Source organism: Mycteria americana, chromosome 12, assembly GCF_035582795.1.
Source record: "Mycteria americana isolate JAX WOST 10 ecotype Jacksonville Zoo and Gardens chromosome 12, USCA_MyAme_1.0, whole genome shotgun sequence".
NCBI lineage: Eukaryota > Metazoa > Chordata > Aves > Ciconiiformes > Ciconiidae > Mycteria > Mycteria americana.
The window spans coordinates 4,178,722-4,200,872 of NC_134376.1; the positions used below are offsets into that span (position 1 = coordinate 4,178,722).

The 22,151-nt window shown below is 43.6% G+C and overlaps 1 protein-coding gene and 1 long non-coding RNA gene across 5 annotated transcripts in view; one reads left to right on the top strand and one right to left on the bottom strand.

Annotated features, from left to right (window-relative positions):
• The window catches only part of USP22 (ubiquitin specific peptidase 22), a 113,284-nt gene extending 99,792 nt beyond the window's left edge, over window positions 1-13,492 (bottom strand). The window contains exons 1-2 of one of the 3 annotated variants that reach the window (XM_075515326.1): window positions 13,236-13,376; window positions 8,116-8,424 (exon numbers count right to left, since the gene is read on the bottom strand). Coding sequence is in view for 2 of the 3 variants with exons in the window: in XM_075515328.1 (XP_075371443.1) it covers window positions 13,236-13,361 (126 nt within the window). In the remaining variant the exon portion in view is untranslated. Of the gene's footprint in view, window positions 1-8,115; window positions 8,425-13,235 lie in introns of all 3 variants that reach the window. The other 2 variants (XM_075515328.1, XM_075515323.1) reach the window with 2 other exon arrangements.
• A 536-nt stretch (window positions 13,493-14,028) lies between these two features.
• LOC142416160 (uncharacterized) lies at window positions 14,029-21,542 on the top strand. Of its 2 annotated transcripts, XR_012777646.1 has the most exons (4): window positions 14,029-14,134; window positions 16,089-16,338; window positions 18,754-18,977; window positions 21,406-21,542. It is a non-coding gene; the product is annotated as an uncharacterized LOC142416160 (long non-coding RNA). The 2 variants fall into 2 exon arrangements; XR_012777647.1 differs by lacking the exon at window positions 16,089-16,338.
• Window positions 21,543-22,151: the final 609 nt, after the last annotated feature.

Below are 22,151 nucleotides of genomic sequence, written 5' to 3' on the forward strand. Positions count from 1 at the left end.
TTATCCCCCAACTCCTGCAAAATTACAAGGGGGCTACAATACAAAGTTCTGTTTTTAACTCCCTCAGAGCAGCTTGTAAATTATTTCTCACCATACTTTTCCTCCCAGTACTTCATTACTTCAAGTTAGCATATCTTTCATGATAGACATAGCCTTAAATCACTTGTCTTTGGTAACAAAGACAAAATAACAACTCCCAAACCTACATAATGTCCTACAGGATCACAAAAATACCAGCATTCTGTCTTCAAGAGCAGAGATAGATACTATTTAGGTTGGAATACGATAGCCACTGCTTTCTGTGGTCCATTCTCCTTCTAGTGCACTCCTCCAGCACAGATAATCATTGGAGCAAGGAAGCTACAGGGCACATCCTTCCTTGCCTATTCCCACTAGTATCCATACAATTCTGGAGGCTGACAGGGCTTTTTTTTTTTGCCTCAAAGAAAGTAAATTGTTCTTCTGAGGAGAAGAGCCTTTTTACATACTATCATGTTGAGTTTATTAGCTTATTTAAATCAGACACTTGAAATATCTGACCAGAATAGGCTTATGTGCCTCAGTTGGGGTTTTTTTCAGCTACAGTTCAGCATGTTGGGTTATATCAACTATCTGTGCAGCAAATGCCACCAGAGTAAAATCCAAGCTTGACAGCTATTTTGGGCTGCTGGATTAGAAGTGTTAGCTGCATTAATGGGGCAATGAGAACAAAGTCTTCTGTGGCAAGAGAGTGACGAAACACCGGGTAAGCTGGTGTATCTCAGCTCCTCTAGAGAATGTCTACTGTTTGAACAGTCATCAGGTAATACAAATCTTCAAGGAGTTTCACTCATTTACTGTCCTGATCTCCACAAGATGGAAATCTTCAAACACATGGGTTTTGTGGGGTACATCTTCTGCAGATGAGGCTATTCTGCTGTGGCTGGGAGACTACTCTGACTAAGCTTGTTCTTGAATACGAAGAAGGCCACAGGGCTGAGGTGGACCAGCAGGCCTACCCAAAGATAAAGCAGTAATACCAACAACAGATTTCACTGGTATTCTAAGAAATAAATTTCTTTCACTAAAAACTATAAAGTCAGCTCACCAAATGAAGGGATTAAAACTTCTGATATCTTTTGTTTTAAGCATGTTTAAAGTTGTCACTCAGGCAGTAAAATGAAGGGGTTTGTTTTGTTTTAATTAAAAAAAAAAAAAAGAAAAACCATCAGCATTAACAAGCTTTTTCTTGTCTGGAAATCTTATAGATAACAGCATTTTTCAGTAGTCAGGAAAAAAACAGGACAACACATCAGGAAACACCACACTTGCTCAATATTAAGACAGATTCTTTTTCCTATTTTATTATCTGTACAAGCTATGGAATTCAACATTTCACAGATACAGTATAGAAGCATAAAACTAGAAAGAAGGAGATGCTAACACACTCCACATGTTTCAAAAGCTGAATCCTGTATTATGCATCTCCTCAAAAAAAAAAAAAGAAAAAAAAAAGACCCACAGATGCCCTAGTCCAGTCCTTTCCACAGCTGCACCAGTACAAGAGCAGCTGAGTACCAGCACAACCACTTGCCCAAGGACGCCCTGATGTGGTTGCAGAGCTAGCACCTCTCCTCGACCCTAGGAAGCATGTTAGGGTTTTACTGGAGTGCTGCTATTCTCCTGCTGTCTCCATCTGGCACACCAGTCCCGCAGGGCTGCAGCCAGCTGGCACAGCTCAGAACAGCCCTGGGGCTGCTCTAGACTACACAAGGAAGCAGGCCAGAGGAAAATCAGTACCATAAAGAGCTAATCTACAATCCCATTATCCCATCATTCTCAACTATATGCAGCATGAGCATGATCTAGACACATGCCCCATGACCAGATGCTTTAAACCAAAAAAAAAAAAAAAAAAATTTAAAACATCTTAACAGAGCTTGATTATAAAAGACAGAAATCTTAACTTAGAGACAGGCCTGTTTAAAGAGGGAAACGAGTGGCTCATAACTTGATTACTTAGAAAAACACTATTAATTTCATTAAATTAAATGTAATGTGAAAAGTGGATTTTCTGTAATAGCTGATCACAGATTACAGGCATTCTACACTCCCTGGTTCATTTATTTTTCACAAGGAAACTGGAGTAGAAGCAAATGATTTGCATACAGGAATAAATTCTAATGATTGCAAACATAAGACAAGTTTCTTCACATATCAGGCTCAGCACATACTAGTACATCTGTGAAAGCATGCAATACTTACAATACCAGGTACAATCACACAACTGTGGTAGTAACAGAGGTCTACCTGCATGGAACCTTTCAAATGAAGTCAGTATTAGCCACGCTTTCCAGAAGAAACGATTAGTACATGGAGAACATTCAAACACAGTCAATCTGTCAGTGGCAAAGTGGCACACTGGCAGCAGTGGTTACTCAAACTGCCTTACGCAGCCTCCAAGCATCACCACTCGGGTCCTCTGCCATCACCCAGGCACTCCTCCCCTCAAGCTACCAATGCTACAGCTGTTTGTTCAACCCTACGTTGACACATAACAGAGCCAATTCAGGTGAAATATTATTAAGAGGAGAAAAAAAAAAAAATCTTTTTCATCCTTATCTGTTCTTTCTGGTTCACAGCACCATTGCACAAACACGATGCAGCGAATGGTACCACAGCAAGAACACGCAGCCAAGAGCTGGTAATTCCATAGACTGTTAAGGAAAGACACACACATACTCCCACAGCCAAAGAGCTGGATTTCTTGTTCCCCACTCACTAGTCTTTGGTGATAATGCACAGAAGGTCCAAATGTCACATCTCTTGCTCTCCTCTGGTAAATCAAATACTGCCCTGTCCTGTATCTGAATGGCATTTTTGTGATGCAAATCATTTGCCAATTCCATCACACACTTGTGTTTCACTAGTTCCCACATATATAGCTAGTTCTTACATTTTAATTCAAGCTTTTAAAATTTGTCAGATTTGCTAACTTGCCTTTTCCTCCTTAAACTCATTTTCTTGTGTTCTTTTTTTCCACTGCTTAAAACAACTTGTCTGCAAAACAGCTTCAACCTACAAGGTACAATGTGCTTACAGAATTAAATTGCTTGCTTTATAAAGAATTGCTATAATAAAGTAATTCTTCGGGTTACCACTAAACTGGAGTTCTGTTTTTCTACAGTCAAACTTTTGCAGTACACAGCCTAAGACAGACAAAAAACCCCTCCACCTCCTACTGCCAGAAATCTTTCAATAAGGGCCTGAAAACTTGCATTCCAATTATGAGATGTCCCTGCAACCTCAGACATACCAGGATCTCTCCCCTCAAGTTTCCTTTTCGTAAAATACTTAACCGCATGGATGAACAAAAGATTTACTTAGCATCATAAAGCAATTTCTCTAATGTTCCGTGTATATTTTTCATTTTTAAACTTGGCACTATTTCACAGATACACAGTGATACACTCCATATAATTACAAAGTTTGGTACCATTCCATTGCACTTTGTGATTGAGATCCCTTCAATTAGCAAACAAGTGGTTGACAGTAACTCTTCTGCATGTGCAAGTCTGAATCAATTCTAATAACTGAATCAATGTGGACTAATTATAAAGAGATGCAGAAAAGAAATTGAATTTATTGGGGCAACAATAGAACTTAAACATCAAGAAAAGTTATAAGAAGCAGAATTACTATGCGACAAGGAAACGCATCACTAAGGGTAGTAATATAACATTAGGCTAGACAAAGTGTAAGACCAATTTCGTTAGGGAACAGCCTCATAACGAGAGAAGAGACTTGTTCCTCTTTATGCACATAACTGCAATAACTCTTGAAACTATTTTCACTGCTTTCCTCATTCTGTTCTCCACATCGCTGTTAAGATCATCCCACAACCAAAAACACAAAATGTAGTCACAAATGACCAAAGAATTGAGCGTTAACCATTCAGATAAACATATCCAATAATTAGCTTTTGGGGGAGGATGCTTGCTAAGAGAGCACGACAAAAGTCAGCAACGTACAGAAAACAAGATTATATGAGAATTTCACCCTGCTTATTAGCTGCCAAGCAGGACAGTGATCCAGTTCAAGAAGAAAACTGAGGAGCAATATGAAGATAATGAAGCACAGCAAAGAAAAACATAAAACCTTAAGACAAATTTTGCATTTGTCCCTGGAGGGCACAGGGTCACAAAGCCTCACCTAACATAAATGAGGTACTGAAATCAGTCAGCTATCTCAGCTGTCTTCACTTATGAAGTCATCATACATCTGCTGTGCAATAAATCTTACCTTTATTTACAAAGTGTATTCTAAAGAATGTCCCTTAAAATCTGACTTGCATGCAATAACAAGCCTGAATGCACAGGACAGAAGCCCAAATTATAATTAGTCAAACTTTGTGAAATAACATTATGCGGTTCGAAGACACAAGGAGGGGAAGATTAATCTTTAAAAAAAAAAAACAGAACAAACAAACTGGGGGGGAGGGGAGGCAAAAATAAAGGTTATAGCTGCTGTTTTCTCTCCTTGTGCTAACACACTGAAGTAATAGAATTCAAGTCTGTACTTTATGCAAAACAAAAGCCCTTTAAAAACAGAAGCAAAACATACATATAAAAGCCCTGGTAGTCAATTCAGTAAGATGAATCCAAAGTCAAATCCTATTTAAAAAAGGCTACTTGGATGCATGAATTTCTGAGTGACAAGCGAGGCAATCACCACAAATGGAACTCAGTGTCACATCAGTGTTCGATACTCCATCATCCCCATCACTTGAATATAGTTAAGTACTACAGGGTCTTTCACATGTTTAGACAAAAATAAAGTTATCAGTAATTTTGTAATTTTTACTGTTTGGATTTTACATACTACTTTTAAAATTGTATATTGACATATATATATATATATGGATGAAAACAACTTGGTTGAATATACTAGGGCAAGAGTTGCCACACAGAAATCCAGATTAAGCCACTAGTGAAAAAGAAGAGATATTCTAATAATCTCTTAACTGCAATGTAAATTAATCATCTCTACAATTTAATTCTACATAAATACAACTCATTGAATTTATGAAGAGTTACATTTTTACATCTTACATGCATGTGCAGAAGAGCTCAGCTGTGTGTGCAAATCAACTGCCACACTGCAAAAACAGCATGGTATAAGAACAAGACCATGTAAGCGTAGTTAAACCTAGGTTCTCTTTTCAGAGTTACTACTAAGGCAGTGTCACATTCAGTGAGCTGCTTCTCACTACTACTTTTAATATGAGGATATTTAATATATTTGACATGTTTAATGTCAGAATTTGTTACTGGCCACCAGAATTTCCACTGGCCCCAATATTTATGCTAAAAAGACACAATATTTTTTAAATTTGTTGAAAACAACTTTGTTACCATGTCTACTTTCTTCTTTTTTTTTTTAGTTTCACCTTGTCTAACACCCAATTTTTTAATTCAATGACAAATTTAATACACCGAGGACCTTCATAGAAGTATTTCCCAGCGATATGCTGACATCACCAGTGATACTATGCAAAAGGCAGACAAGAAGAGCCATGCTAATTTCAAGCTCCATTAAACACAGGAAAGGAAGAAGAAGAGGGAAAAAGTTATCTTTACAAACTTGGAAAAGCAGCAGAGACAGACAGGATAAAAATAAGAATTTCAAATTAGTGTTACATATCACTGAGAGGTTTAAAAAAAAAAACCCAAACAACTTGCGTAACATTCTACCCAAGTAGAGAACTGAAACAAAGTCGACTATTTGCTGTATTTCACACACAAAAGAATGTGACAAGACAGCCGCTTACTGCTAATCAGTTACCAACTGATAAAAAGTGAATCTCAGGTTACTTTGAGTCAACTGGTGTCTGGTAACAGTTCACTTTACTGATCATCAAATAGGTCTTGAAATAGATAAAATTATTCTTTTTCTTAAATGAGAGGTATCGACATGGTGGAAGCTGTCCTAGCACTAAAGTAAACCACAGATTATTCTGGAGTTGCTATGCAAGTTGCATGTGTTTTGAACCAAACAGAACACAGGTTAATTTTGCAACGAGTAACTCTTTACAACATTGATTATATTACTAGCTAATGCAGCAAAGTTATTATCTTGAATTAAGCAGAGTGTACATAAAGGACTTCCAAATCAATATGTAAAAGAATACAACTACCAAGACAGAGCTTGCATCCAGTCAGAACAGATCTATCAGCTTCTAGAAGCACTTCTGCTAAGAAAAGGTTCCCAGTTCAGGCCTCTCGGATAACATATGGCTCTCCCTACGCTTCAGCACTGCTTGCTGACAACACGCTCCAGGATAACATAATAAACTGTAATGTCATCATAGCATTTCACTCACTTACCTCCATTGCCCATAGGTTAACAAGAGATTGGAGGTAGCTGCTCTAGGCAGCTCTGACCAAGCCTAGAAAGGCTCTAACAACAATGGCTCCTTGCACGGTTAAAAAAAAAAAGAGATTACTTTTTAAAAACATAGTTCTAGTAAATCCAGCAAAATGCATACAGGCCAGCTTCAGACTGCCTTTCTTGTGATGCCACTATAATTGATATATAAGGAAGAGTACATATGTTTCTCCTCACCTTCGATGCTGCCACGTGCTACAGACACATTATACATACTTGGAGAACCATGGGAATACAAGAATTAAAACACCCAAATCCAACCTTTTCAAGTAGCTATCAGCCAAATGAAATGGAAGGGTACGGCCGATAAAAGCCCTACATCTACCAGGAAAAAGACATCAAGAAACCATAGTTCCAAGTCAATCGCACATAAACAGGAAAAAACTACGGGTGCTAGGTTTAATATGAGAAACACAAGCTTTTAAACCAGAGAAAGATTAACTCAGTTTAAAACAAATCAGCTACCACAGCCACCACTGGGAATCAAACTAACATTTGCAACAGCATTTGTTACAAAGCAGGATCCCCAGAGTATGTCCCAAAGGCAAACATACTTTTTTTTGCTCAGACTCAAGTAGCAGTAAGTCAGGAGAAGGGGAATCAACAATTCACAAGCAGACAACTTCCACTATCAGTCAGTAGCATTTACCCGTTGATTTGTTACTCCAGTTACTAAGACAGAAAATCCTCAAATGAAAGAAGGAGCGTAGAAGGTTTGAAACTGATTTGCAGCTCCGGTTTCATGTTAACGCTACAGATTAAGGCCTGAAACAAAAATGAGGATATCAGCTAACCTTTGTTTGGGGTTTAAAGCTTTGATGGCTTAAAATAAAGCTCAACAGATAGTCCAACAAATCAAACAAAGCCATTCCACTCTGCTCACCTTCACACTACTAGCCATCATTTCAGTTTGAAAGCTTTCAACGTTGCAACATCAAGCAAATAAGATCGTTGACTGCAGACAAAATTCAAGAGATGCTACAACTGCTCCTGACAAACAGCCTGGCTATTAGCAAACCTTGACTGCTGATAAGACTACAGGAAAAAAAAAAAAAAAAAAGCAGCCTTCTTGTCCAGCATACCCCTATTTTTTTCCTTCATCAGCTTGTGCAGATCCATCTTTCTTCTCTGCAATAGGGAACAAACAAAAGTATGGGGAAAACTGCATTTATTGTGCTCATTTAGCACAAAATTTTTAATATGGATGGAGAATCCATATTAAAAAATATAGAGAAGGAAATGGTTCCAATACAACCACTCTTCATAAGTCAGCTTCAATGACAGAGATCTGTGTAACCTTTAAATCAGACTGTAAGTGTTGACCCGGAAGAGAGATACGAGCAAGCGTTCGGGTAAGTTCTGATGGTTCAGATCCCACAACTCAAGAATTGCTATTCATGACTGCAGAGGTCATGGCACAAGACTAATTCCTAACCTTTGGCCCAGAAATCAACCGTTTATTTAAAAAGAACATGGCAGGGGATACAAAATAGGGATTAACACCACTAGGAAGAGGAAGGCCTGGTATTATATTCTTCTTTGGCACCAAAGACAAACTCAGTGGAGCATTTTCAATCTGTCTTGTCCCACATACACAAGGCTCCGCTGTGTATGGAGCTAAAATCTCATGTCTGGATGTGTCTCACACCAAATATCGTGTCTTCACAGCAAGAGGAAAGAGAACATTACCTGCAGCAGGTCTAAGGACCTTTCTACTCCTTAGAGGTTAAGAACTAAGGAAGATTGTTCAGTTATAAAACTGGAGACCACCTGAACAATGAAGCTTGCAGCTGATTTTGACACTTCTTATGGGCTTTCAGGGAGAAGGTAGTCCCCAGAACACATGGCAAAGAAGAACATCCTTCCTGAGTGAATCAGACAGGTCACACAGGCAGCCAAAGCGGAGTATGCAGCTGAAAAAGAGACATGCTTCTGGAATCCTCGACTCCTCTTTCAAATTCTCCACAGGTTTTGCAATCCACAAGTTTGGTTCATATGCTAAAAACGTTAAAGAAAAACAAGCTAAGATTTCCTTATTAGTTTAAGCAATCAAAACACCGAGCCTGAGAAGGCTGCACAGCCCGGTAAGGTTCCTTGCCCATCTGTTATGGTACAAAGCAAATCGCCTAAGCAACACTCCCTGTTCCTGGACAGGTATATGGGGCAAGGCTGCAAGGGAGAAAGCAAGTGAGTAAGCATGCCTCAACAGGCATTCGAGGAGAAGTTCCACCATTAGCTTACCCTGTGACTGCAAGGTCATTTTAGCAAGAACTTAACATGTTGATTTAGACTGTGAACCACAATACTTGCTACTGAAAACATGACATGGCATTTATTTGCTAAGACAATACTAAGCTTTTTCTACTTTGAAAGTTAGGCAAAGAACCAAAGTAATTTCAGTTTTAAGTATCTATTAATCAATCACCTGTCAAATATGAGAAGGAACAAAGGACTGAAGTCCCAAGCACATGGGGAGAAGGACACCTGTGGAAAGGTCATCACCCATAAAAGAAAATGTTTCTCCATATCAGCATCAACCAGTCTGGAGGGTCCATGTAAAGTGAGAATAACGGAAAGAACAACAGAAGCTCTCAAACAGGAAGAAATATGCTAGAATGCACCCGCTGTCAATGACAGTGTACAACCCCTGACAGGCAATTATTCTTTGATCTATTGGCAGAAGCACAGAACAAACATTCTGAAATTCCAGATAGGACCTTGTGCGTATCATGACTGTGGTCATAATGAGCGGTTTACTTTTATCATTGAGAACATTTTCAGAGCAGTGATAATAAGAACCATTCAGAACAAGAAAGACAGTTTTCCTCCAAGGTGTATAGTCCAGTAAGACAGAATTTAATTGTAAATTCAGCTGTCCTTCAAGCACTGAAACCATTACCTACCAACTCCTAGACACAAAGACGCATCTACATGTCTAAACGCTCACTGATGAGGACCAAAAACTACATTCAGCACTGCAAAACAGATTTTTCTCATCTGTAATTCTACAGGAATAAGCAAAGCGTTTCAAGTGTGACCCTACAGAAAAACGGAAAAAGCTGACACAAAGGGCTGGCAGTAAGTCTTCTTAGCATCCTCTGTCTGTTCCATAATTCCTGAATGGGAGGTAGTGGTGTCAAATTTAAGGGCCTCTTATACAGTGTTACTTAATTAAGTGTGAGGTAATTTCCACATCAAAATATTCAAGGTAAAGTCCATGACCTACAGAAACATGAGCTTTGCCATTAGCTTATTAAACAGATTCTAACTATCACAAATTAAAAATCAAGAGTCACAGGTCAAAGCCCTAAGGCCAAGACGGTCAACCGTAATTTTGTGCCACTTTACATACAACTTAAGCCCTGAAATCTAGTTCCAACTTTTAGTCACAATTATTACAATTTCAAGAGCCATCCTTCAGATTTCTTCCTCTATCCCTTTTCCTGTTCCACCCTTCAGTATGACAGACAGGTTTCGTCTTCGCTTAGGCTTTACCATCAGCAACGCATTTACACTATGGCAAAGCCTTTGCCTAGAACAGCACGTACAACGATGCTGCACTTTACTACTTTGGCCAAGATGCAGTGAGGCGAGGCAAGCTACAGCCTCGCTCCTTCGTGTAGATACAACGATGCACCATGACGACAGCTCAAATCCCGCTGTAGACAATGCTTCAGAAGCAAGTGTACTCCTAAAACCTTCACCAGAATTCCAGTACCTACAAAAGTATATACATAATTACCTCTCGCTTCTGACTGAAAATTCAAATACACGTTCAGGAGATAGCTTTCCAACTATAAACTGTGCTTTACAGCTATTCTATTCAAAACTCCGGGTGTAACGCATACTGAACCGAGAGCTGAAGCTCATAAAAGCTGATTTGCAGAAAAGGTACGTATTAAAAACGAATAGCAAACAGCAAGCAGCATTAAAATGGTCTTCCAAAGCATAATGCAGTAGGCAGCATAGGTAAGGCGGGAGGAACGGACACTTTCTGCCCCCTGCAGTTCCCATCGCTATCTAGATTTTTAAGACAGCCTTAGGAGGGATCATACATTACCATTCTGCAAACCTAACCATTTACATCTGCCTACCACCAGACAACCAAGACATTTTTGACAGCTAGGTTCATCTGACTAGCAGTTAAATTGACCAACGCTTCCCATTCACGATCAACTACATATGTCAAATGTTTTCTGTGATAAATGAATGATGTGACTGTCCTTGATCTTACAACAGAGAAGAAAATCACCTCTCACCAAACCTTTAATTTGACTTCATAATTTTGATTAGGATTAAGAACAAGAATCCTCACCAATAAACAGGTACTCTTAAGCAGTCAGAGCTATGCTCCTAAAATATATACACACGCATACATAATATATGTACATATATAATCTTAAAGGACAAAGGATTGTTTTCTAGTTATTAGACTATAAACATGCCTCCAAACAGAAAACACCATTTATCAAATTTTACATGTAAAACTGTAAGCCATACATACGGACAGAGAATTTCAGTAAAGAAAAATTCCATGGAAGAAGGTCTCATGTCCATATGCAGGAGAGGTAAGTACCGTAACTGTCGCTTATATACTCTCTTCAATCTTTACGAATATAGACTGGGAACTGAATCCCAAACTCAGCTAGCCAAAATGTTTCCCTATATGTGATCGTGTCAGGTTGGCCGAATTCAGGAGTCCAACTATTTTCAGACTGGTAACCTGCTTAAAAAAAGGGGGAAAAAAAGAACATTTTTAGCATGTATTTGGAAAACTGATGTTTTCCACGAGACGATAGATAATTTTGAAACAATCCTGTTCTGCTTTATGAGCCTGGCTGTGCAAAGAGGAAGTGAGAACAGATTGATTACAATGAAATATTATTTATTTCCAGCTGTTTTGCAAGCAATGATGAACACATCACTACCATTAGATTTCAGAAGAAAAAACCCAAACTGTTGCAGCATACAAATAGTATGCAGGTTACAAAGGATATTCCACATTAAAAAAAAAAGCTGAAGTGGTAATTTTGCTAATGAAATTTTTTTTTCATTCTTCCACATAACACTTGATCAATACTTGTCTGAGATATCTTACGTCACTTGTCATTTTTTTCTTCCACAGCACATGTATGATTTTTTCCTCCATTTAAGTTATAAGTACCACGTATTATATACCAATTTGTATTTTGACACACTAAAGGCTAAATAAAACCAGATTTTGACTAATATACTTCATAACATTGACTTGTAGGGGATTATAAATACTGAAAACAAATTTGACTATATTTTGCAGGGCTATCCAAGTAACTAAATATATTTAAAACATGCTTCTTCTCAGCTTCCATTTCTCCCTCTTTAAGTAAAAGACTGGGAAACAGGAATGTTCTGAGAACATAAACGGAACACAGAAAAATGGTTAGCCACCTCACCCCTGAAGTACATCTTTCATACTCTAGGTCTATGACAAACAATAAGCTGAGCAGCTTAATGCAAAGCAACTGGGATCAGAAAGTTTTCAACGGGTTCCTTCAACACAAAGACAACCTGTGCTGTCCCAAAAAAACAGGTTTTGCTACATGGAGCTGTTGCACGCCCCTCCTCAGTCATGAATATGATGACTGATAGAAATCTGCCAAGTCACTTTGAAGTAAAAAGTAGGAAAAACTAGGGAAAACAGTAATTAGTTGCATAGTTAAGAGAGAAGTCCTCCAGAAGCATGCATGTGGATAAGGGATGTAATTTTAAAAGATACGTGGGAAAAAGTGCTCTTCCTCTCGCATTTTGCCTCATTAACGCGGATTTTTTTCCTGGCGTTTGCCTGCGCAGTGCATGCCCCGAGCACCAACACACTCCGAGAGCAAACTCCCCTCTCCCCTTCCGTGTACTCCAGGCTGAGCCAGTTCCTTTCCTCCCCCCGCCCCACTAGGGCAGGAATCCCCTTTTCCAAGTGGATTATCAGAACCAGCAGCTTTCTTTTTTTTTTTTACTTTGAAGAAAAAAAAATAAATAAACCAGTCGTCGTCCCCCTCCCCGCCTCCGGGACCCGCTGACACGCTCCCAGCCATTGTGCCTCCCCGCTCTCCCCACGCACACGCCACACGCCGCCCTGCTCCGGCCGGCCCCGCCGCAGCCCCCCGGGCTCGGGCGCGCCCCCGCGGGGCTCCCCGCCGCGCCCCGGCGGCACAAAGCTCCGCCGCAGGCCGGACGTGCCCGTTGCCCCGGGCCTCCCCTCCCCCGCCCCACCGCCGTATTCCGGGAAACCCTCGCTGCCTCCCGCACCTCCGGGAGGAGGCGGCGGCGCTGCGGAACAGCCCCGCTGCGGAAAGCCGGCCCCGCCGCCGGGGCAGGTGGCAGGGAGGGAGGCCCCGCCGGCGGGCGCCGGGGCCGGCCGCCTCCTCCATCCCGGTGACCGGCCCCGCTGTACACACACACCACAACCACCCCCCACCCCCCCGCTCCCCCGCCCCGGAGGCCGCAGACACCGACCGCTTCCTCCTCCCTCCCTCCCCCCACCACCGCGTGCCGGAGCCCGGGCCCCTTCCCTGCCGGCGGGGCGGGGACGGGGCTGGGGGAGGCTCGGGCCCACCTGCCCCGCGGGGAGGGAGGGAGGGAGGGCTGGCCGGCGGGCGGGGGACCCGTCCCCTCCCCGCGCCCGCGGGCAGGCCGAGGCGGCAGAGTGCGTGTGAGCGGCGGAGGGAGGGCGGGCGGGTGGGTCGGTGGAGGGAGGGAGGGAGGGGAAGGGACGGGAGCGCGTGTGGGGAAGGGACGGGAGGGGAAGGGGGGTGGATGCGAGCCGCCCCCGGTACCTTGCGCTTCCTGGTCTCGGCCGAGCCGCTCCACACGAAGCACTGGTAAATCGCCCGCAGGTTCTGCTTCCAGTTCTCCACCTTGAAGCCGGTCACATGGCAGCACCCGGCCGCCGGCGGACTCATGTCAGACCCCCCCACATCAATCCGCCCGCAGACGGGCCGGGCCGGCGGGCAGCGAGCCGGCCCCTTCCCCCCCTCCGCAGCAACCGCACGGACACGGACGCGGGCACGGGCCGGGGCGGCCGCGCGCCCGCCCGCGCGCCCCCCCCGCCCCCCCGCCGCGCGCCCGCCCTCCGGGGCTCCGGCCCCTCACGCCGCCGCCTGCCGCGCGCCCTCCGCCGCCCCCGCGGGCTGCTGTGGGGGCGCGGGGAGCGGCTGGCACATAGAGCCGGGGCTCCGCGCCGCCACGGCCCCCCGGCTCCGAACAAAGCGCGGCGACGGGCGGGCAGCGCGCACTCCCTCTCGCCCGCCCTCTCCCTCACACACAAAGATGGGGCTCTCTGAGGCGAGGAGGAGGAGGAGGCGGCGGCTGTAGCGGCCGCTGCCGCCCCCGGAGTGGCCGCCGCTCCCTTCTACCTCATAGAGGCCGCTGTGGAAGCGGCGGGCGGAGGGGAAAGGGAGGGGGGGCGCTGGCGGCGGCGACCCTGGCCGCGGTGTGAGCGAGCGTGTGTGGGGAAGGGGGCGAGTCTCCGCCCGCCGCCGCTCCTGCTCCCCCAGCCGGCCGCCCGCTCGGCTCTTGTCTCTTTAAACCGCCCCCCCGCCTCCTTCGTCGTCTCCTTCCTCCTCCTCCTCCTCCTCGCCCGCCCCCCCTCCGCCCGCCGTGTGCAATGGTCCGAGCCGCTAACTCAACCTAGCCCGCCAGGCCCGGAGTGGGACAGACCAACGGGGAAGGGGCGGTAGGTGCGCCCCCTCTGCCCCGCCACCCTTGAGGGAGGGAGCCGGAGGGGGAAGGAGCGCGGCAATTGGTCTCCCTGCCTGTCACTCCGCCGCTGAGGTGCCCTTCTCTAGGGTCTCATTGGTTTCTTTTCCTTTCTTCTCCCCCCTCCACCCTTCCTACCTAGCATTTCCCCCTGCCGGAAAGGGGCGGGAAGGGCCCGGCCGATTGACAGGACATCCGGCCAACGGAGAGAAGGGGCGGGGCCTGTGTGGCGAGTGTTGCGGCGGGACTGGTTGGAACGGTCGTCAGTCACGTTCCAAAGCGAGAGGGGATTGGCGATGGCCGGCTGAGGGGGCGGTCCCTCCCAGTAGCAGCCTGCGCTGTGGGGGCAGCGCTGCTGTCACATCCGCTGGTCCCGGCTGTTTCGCTGCTCCCTCAGTGATTTCCTGAGGGGAGAGGGGCGGCGGCGGCCGGGCCGCTCCCCGGGGCAGGGCTCCCGCTCCCGGGGCAGGGCTCCCGCTCCCGGGGCAGGGCTGCCTCCCCGCCTGTGCCTCTCTGTGCTTGGCAGAGGCCCTGCCAAGCCTTGGGCTCCCGCCCGGGGGTGGCTCCGGTAACGCCACAGCGGGCTCCGGTTAGGTCAGCCGGTATTGCGGGACAAAATCAACACAAGAAGCAGGCCTTTCCCCTTCCTTATCGTTCGCAGGTTCAGAAAGCCGAGTGCGGCTTTGTGGGGGCACGTCTGGGTGTAATAGGCCTCGCTGAGCATGGAGATCGTTGGGGTCTGGGGAGAAGATCTGTGCAATGCTCCGATTTGCCCTGAGGACCATATATGGTCCCTCTATACTGCCATCCTTCTCTCCTGGTGCTTCCACGGGGAAGAAACAAAAGTAGTGTATAGCCAGAACTGGTATTATTTCAGCTTTTTCCTATAAATGACTATACAAGGAAATGAGAAGACAGTGAAAAAGTTTTGAATCTGTACACAGTTCTTAGCTTGCATGCCACACACACTACGGGGTTACATAATGGTGGAGTGCGGCAGGAGGAAAAGGATGGGAATTTTGCTGAGATTTATGAAAAGAAGCAGGAGGCTTTGCAGGGGCTAGGTTCTTAGACAAGCCCTGGAAGGACTGTGCAACAAGAGAAAGGTAGTGGTTAAGTACCACTGTGTTATTTTATCAATCCATCTTTGAATACGTGCTATTTACATTCTTTCTCATGAGCTATAATCTCTAAGTCTTTACCTGGCAGATTTTTATAAGGCCTTGTCCAGTTCCCTGGCCTACTGCTGCAACTTGCAGGAATCAAAGACAACTGCAACTATCACCTGAGGACAGAATCACTTTCCATTTTCTTTAGGGGTGCTGCCATTTTAGAAAGAAAGCAGGATACCTGGTAGTGTAAGAGACATTTTTTCATGATTTGTGTATAACCATAAGGTTTGGTGGCAAACCAAGTAGGGAATATAGGGCTAGCGAAAGACCTGAGTTTATACCCTCAGACAGTGAAGCAGCATCAGGCCACACTGTCCTGCCAGCGTAGCTGTGTGCCGTATGGGTGACCTCCTGTCATGGTAACATGGATCATTCAGTCTGCCTGGCTCACGCTGCTTGTTAGGCTCTCTCTGAAATCCCTCTTCTGTGCAGTTTGGGGATTATGGCTCCAGCAATAAAACTTGACTTGCCCCATAGGAGAAAAAAAGGATGCCAAGAGACCTTTGCATTTGACAGGAAAGGGCCCAATTATCCCGCTGTGTACACAAGCTGGTAAAGCCTGGTAGTTGCACTACTAGAGAAGCAGTTTCAGAAGATTACGTGCAAAATCTGGAGTGAGGCTATGCCCTGTCTTTGACCCTACATAATCATTAGACCTATTAAGTCATCACAGTGAACGTGCAACCCACACCTCTTCTTGAAAAGGTAACAAGAACTGGTGCTGCATATAATTCCCACGTGTTAACCTGTTGCCCTCAGAGACATCTTTACCCATGACTGTGCAGCATAATGCTTCCAACCGCAGTCACTTGAGCGTTGCAGCTCTGACACCACCTACTCACTCTAATGCATCAGAGAGGCTGTGAGCCATAACAGGACTTCTAAGCCCTCGTCCTTCCTGTGTGAGAAGATCCCTGCACATGCATGACACCTTCCTGATGCTAATGAATACAGTTTAATGACCCCAGTGTCGAGCGTTTCCCACATCGAGGAACGACTGGACGTCTTGGTAAGACAGTCATTCCCCGCAGTCCGAATGGCTCTTTTACAGACATAAGAAACAATATGAATCTATTAAGCTATACTGTTTCCCATGCTTGGGACAAGCTCCCTGGTGATACCTAGGTAGCCTCCTCTTTCCTTCCTTTGAACCCCTGATTAGAACCCTTTGCTTGCAGCACACACAAAGAAGCTGAGGCTCACTAAACTACTTACATATCAATACCAACGTCTGCCTCATGATTAGCAGGTTGTTTCCCTGAAAGCTGCTGCTCTCAAAATCTCCCTCTTATCTTGTCCTAGCTCCAAAGTTGTTTGGAACAGAGACCTTTTCTTTTCTTTTTTTTTTGCATTTGTCCAGTGAGGATTGGTGGGGGTTATGAGATATTACAATAAATGGTAATAACTGAGCTAAAGTGAAACCTTTATAGATCTGAGAAGGCTCTCCCAACGTTAAAAAACAGCCTCATGGGTTTGGCGATGATCCTTTTCTACTTCCACTAAGTCAATGTTAATATTCCTTATTGAGTTCAATTGTAACAGAATTGTACTCTAAATGCTGCACACTTGTCCTATCTTCACAAAGACAATACCAAAGAAACTTCTTACATGCCATGATCAGCCATACTCTTTAATATCACTCTCATTTTAACACCAAATCCTTAGCAGACATATTCAAAAGAGTGTCTCACCTAAGAACTGTCATAAACCGTTTTTAATAACCTTGATCTTAACATCTACCAGATCTTTAGCAATCAAAACCAGGAGGAAAATAGAGATCTTCTACACTTACTAATCAAACAATTCTTTTATCTTCTCAAAAGAAATGTACATAAGTCATTCTGACATCATCTGCTAAAATTAAGAAGTAATAAAAATGAGTTCTCTTGTATTTTTCTCATCCAGATACAAAAGGGCCATCAAAGGAAGCTACCGATTAGTTTTAATTCAGAAGCCAATCTTCAAGCAGACCCTGGTCTCTCTGACAATCTGCCTTTTCTCTGTAACCTTAAAATTAGCTAGTCACTCACACCTAGGTTCCATCACCATGAATCAAAACAGGACATTATCTGTGATCATTTGGAAACAAGATATGTGTTGTAAAAGCACACTGACTGGTAGAACTCAACAATATGTGATATTATCTCTGTGTCACTATGTGTCTCTATCATCCTACAATGTCACCCCAGCAAAAGCAGCGTAAATTCCTTTCTTCCTAAATACGCTGCAAGAGCTCTGGTTTGCATGTTGCTGTAAAATGCAAAATAGTTTTCTAAAGAGAAGTTGCAAAATGTGCATGAGGCTACGTGCTGAGACGCTGAGAGGCAAATCAAGTAATATACCAGACAGCATGGATATCAGCTATATTTGGGAAACTAAAACGTTATGGTCAAGCATTCACTAATCCTACCCATAGCCTGCTTTGCCAATAGCAAACCAGAGCAAGGTGTGGTGTCTTTGTTCCTACCATTGTCCCGCTTTCTTAGCCTATGCCACCGCCAAAGGCATTCAGTCTCTTCCTAGGTTCTCTGAGAAAAGATTCACCACCTCCTTCCTTTCTCTAAAGTTTCTCACTACGAGCTTCCAGAGGGAATCTGGAAACTCATTGCTGGGACACTGCTGTTAAAGTAGTATTTTTGAATTTGGCTTTCTTGTGGCACTTGAGGCATCTCAGCTTCAGAATATGGCCCATTTCATTCATTATTAGCCACATGGAGTCAAGTTCCAAGGTGCCCTGATGTCTGTAGCAGGGCAAAAGTATTTAAACACACTGACCTTCAGAACTAACCATTGTTTCCAAAAGCAGTAGGCATAGAGAGCCACCCTCTACCCTGTGAAAGCCACCTCAACATCCCTCAGAACAGATGGAAGTTAAAGATTACCAGCATTTAGTTCAAGGTGGATAGAAATTAATGGGACAGGTGATTAATGTCCTAACAGCATTTAGTATTTATTTTATGTGATCTGAGTATTTCCAGTTAAACAAAACTCCCGATATTACTACAGTCTAAATCCAAGTAGAGAGTTATTCTTATTCTGCAACAACCTACTGTTACTAATCTTGGGCTTTTCTCCATGGCTACCACATCAAAACAGGAGATAAAGATAAAAGAGAGAATTTCTGCCAATGAAATTTAAGTCCATCTCTCTGAAAAAATAGGATACCAAAAAGACAATACATATGCTCAATGCCCTGCAGATTCTGAAATTTTCACAGAGATTTCTGTGCCACTCTTTCTTGCAGCGTCCTCATGTTTACTCAATGTAGGGCGTGGTGGTGGTTGTCTTATGCAGAAATAACAAGAATTGTGAGTTTATAAACACAGTTGTTTTCTCTTAAGAAACACCTGCATTTGTTAGTGTTTCCCTCTCAAAGAAATATTTCCTTTGGAAAAACACTAATTTTTCTCTCTGGCCATTTCAGGAACAATTACAACATTTAACTATTCCTGCTCTCTGAGGTTTCATGGGCCACCACTTGAAGACCTGCTGAGGATGTGAGAAGCATTCTTTGAGACACAATGAACCCTCATGCGGGACACCCATCCTTGACCACTTCTGCTATCAATGGGAGCTGAGGCCTGCTGTCATCTCCCAAAGGCAGGAATGGAGAAATTTAAAGATCGACTCTTAGGGAACATTTCCAAGGTATGGATGTTACTTTTCAAACTTAAAGTTCCCCCAAAGTTTTCCTGGCATTTATTCTCCATAATGAGGAGTCTCTTTAAGGCAGAAATCCAGTCTGAGGTTCTTGTTGTCAATGAATCATTTTGGAACCAGAGTAAAAATCCACTCTAAAATAGTCTAGGAAAGAATGGCTCTTGAGATTTTTTGAGGCCAGCTCCTGACTTGGGGAGCTTGATGCAAGCTCTAGAAGGGGGCACTCTCATTAAACCCTTTGCTTTCCATCTTGTGAAGACACTAGAATCTTTCCTGTGAAGTATAAAAACTTCATACTTTACCAACACTTCTTGATTGTTCCAGCCCACACAGTAAAGGTGACACAGCAGCACAGAGCAGCAGTCAAAACAAAATAGGAGTGGAAAATAGTGACAACATTTTGTCAGGTAGTAATTGTCAAATCAGGGCCTGCTTGCTACACACACATGCGCACACACACACACACACACACACACAAGAGTTTACAAGTTTGCTGTAGTTTAATTTACTCTTGGGCATAGCTTGGGAATGTTTCTAGAATAAAACCTTTTGGTGCAGCAGATATCTTGGGAAAGGATTTGCCTCTGGGAACAGGAAACAGTTTCAATCCCTCCTGTGTCTCTTGGAGGAATTTTTAATTTTAAAGCATTGACGATTATGCTAATTAGTGCTTACCCCCAAATGACAATGGAATATAAATGTTGACAGTAGCTAAAACATACTGCAAATGTGCAGCAAATGCTTCCTCCAGAGAGTCATCTACGTTACATGATAGCTCAGCTGGGAAGAAGCAGCATTCTTCACATGGAAAAGCAAAGTAACTGTATCCTCCATCCATGTCATCCCAGGGTGGCACTTCTAGACTTTGCTGGATAGCCATGAATCAATCGTTACTTTACCACTTGGGCATGCATTAAAATGTCCAATTTAGTTCTCAGGTAAACGTGAACCTTTCCCTTAGATCAGATGTATGAGCAACATCAAGGATTTAGCTAGGATTCCTCACATAAACTTGGATTACAAGTGAAGCTGTCTTAAGTTTGAACCTACAAGAGGCTGAAGACCCTGGCTCCAGAAGTGGATTGGAAGGGGGCTATTCAGGAGCTTGCATTGCTTGCTGGTTTGAAACTGAATAGCTTTCAAAGTTCTTAATTCTGCGCATGCTTGCTAGAACTGAGAAAGGAACTTGGGAATATGTTGCCATAAAGTAGTACTCCTTAAATGTCATCCTGCTTCTGGTAGAGCAATCAAACCAGACTCCTAAGTAGGCACTCCTCCATATTAAGACAAGAGACACATGGCTTGGGTTTTCTGTGGTAGATGCTGGACATCAGCTCTCACTCCTTTTAGGCTTCCCCTGGACCCCGGTCTCCAGATACGAACCCCATTTCATCTTCTAGTACAAGACACAGAGAAGTTAGCCTGTGTGCGTATGGCTAAAATGCTAGATCCAGTTGTGGCATCTTGTTCTCATCACAACGAGTCTATTTCCTCCTGCAAGCACAAGGACTGTCCGTGCTAGTAACCAATACGTAATAAATGAAGATTCCTCAGTACTTCCCCTGCATTTTTTCAGGCACTCTAAAAAAGACAAATTCTCCCACAATCTAACAGGAAAGGACTTACAGAACAACTCTGCTTACCAAAACCCACATGGAAAAATTTTTGAAACCCTAAACAGAACACTTTTAACATTTTAAAATTACTCTATTTTTAAATCTTCAGCGATTTTTTTTCCTAGCTCAAGCCTTTTTTCATCTAAGCATTATGAACTCCCATCCAAGTAGTACTACCATTACTTAATCCAAAGCCTTTAAAGCACATCAGGTTGTATGTCTGACTGCAGGGCTTAAACCTCTGGAGATATCATAGGTAGAACCTGTTGCATCATTCTGCCTGAAGCTGATTGCCTTTAGTTTCCAATAAAGTTCATCTGAGATACTTCAGACACCTCACAGTCTGTAGGGAGAACACTGTGTACTTGTTCATTTATCTCGGGGACAAAGTACTGACCTTGCTACAAAACTGAATTGGTTGTAATAGTCACAGCTACACCAGCTTCTCTAAAACAAAGTTTTTGTTTTCAGCCCAATCCATTGGTAACAGCACCTGATAGGTGCCAGATGAGAGGTTTCCACACAGCTCAGTCCATGGGGAACAGAGCTCAGCCCATAGGGGACAGAGCAGCTTCTTGAATCCACAATATTCAATGACAAAGGGTTAGTTCAGCTGCACAGGTCCTGCCAGAAAGATGCTTGTTAGTCCAAGGAGCACAAAGAAAGGTGGATTTCAATGGATCGAGCTGACTTGAACTTTGTAATTGAGTCCTGAAGTTTTCTCTTGGAATCATGGACCCCTGTATAGCTAATTTAAATCTACTGACAATAAGCTTCCTTGTCTTTGTGATCTTTTGCAGACCTCTTCAACAGAATTCCAAGGATTCATGGCCTATAGGTTGAAAAGTGTCCTAGAACAACAGAATGCCTGCACTTATTTTTCTGAAGATCATTTGTTAGATTTCCCATCAGTGCTGTCATAGGATGAAATCTTGGCCCCAGTTGAACTCAACAGGAATTTTGCCACCGACTTAAATGGAGCTAAAATGTCACTCCTGCTATTTTTCAAGTCAATTACATCCAGACAATACTTTAACATCCGGCTTCAACTGAACACACAGAAAAGTTCACTCCCTTAGTCTCTGAAGACAACACAGGACATTGGCTATCTCAATAAGAATGAAAAATTTGTTCTTGGCAAGCTGCTTGTAATAAAGAGTGGATCCATCCAGTGACACTATCGGAACCAAATCCCCGTTCTTTAGCATACAGTTATTGGCAATAGCATCAATGGATTCTCTGTCATTTTCTGGGAAGAGTGTCAAAAGCACCCATCTACTGTTGAAAGTCATTCTGTTGTAAAAACTTTGTTTAGAACAACAGATCTGTCCTCATCTGTGGTTTCCCACAGACGAGGGGGGTTTTCACCCAATTCATCTTCTGTTTCCCAAGCCACTGGAAGGGCCCTTGCTAGGTTAGGTAGCAGCTGATCTATCTAAGCCTGTCTCTGAGTATGGAGATCAAAGGTAAGGCTGAAGGATAACTGATCACAGAATCATAGAATCGTTTAGGTTGGAAAAGACCTCCAAGATCATCAAGTCCAACT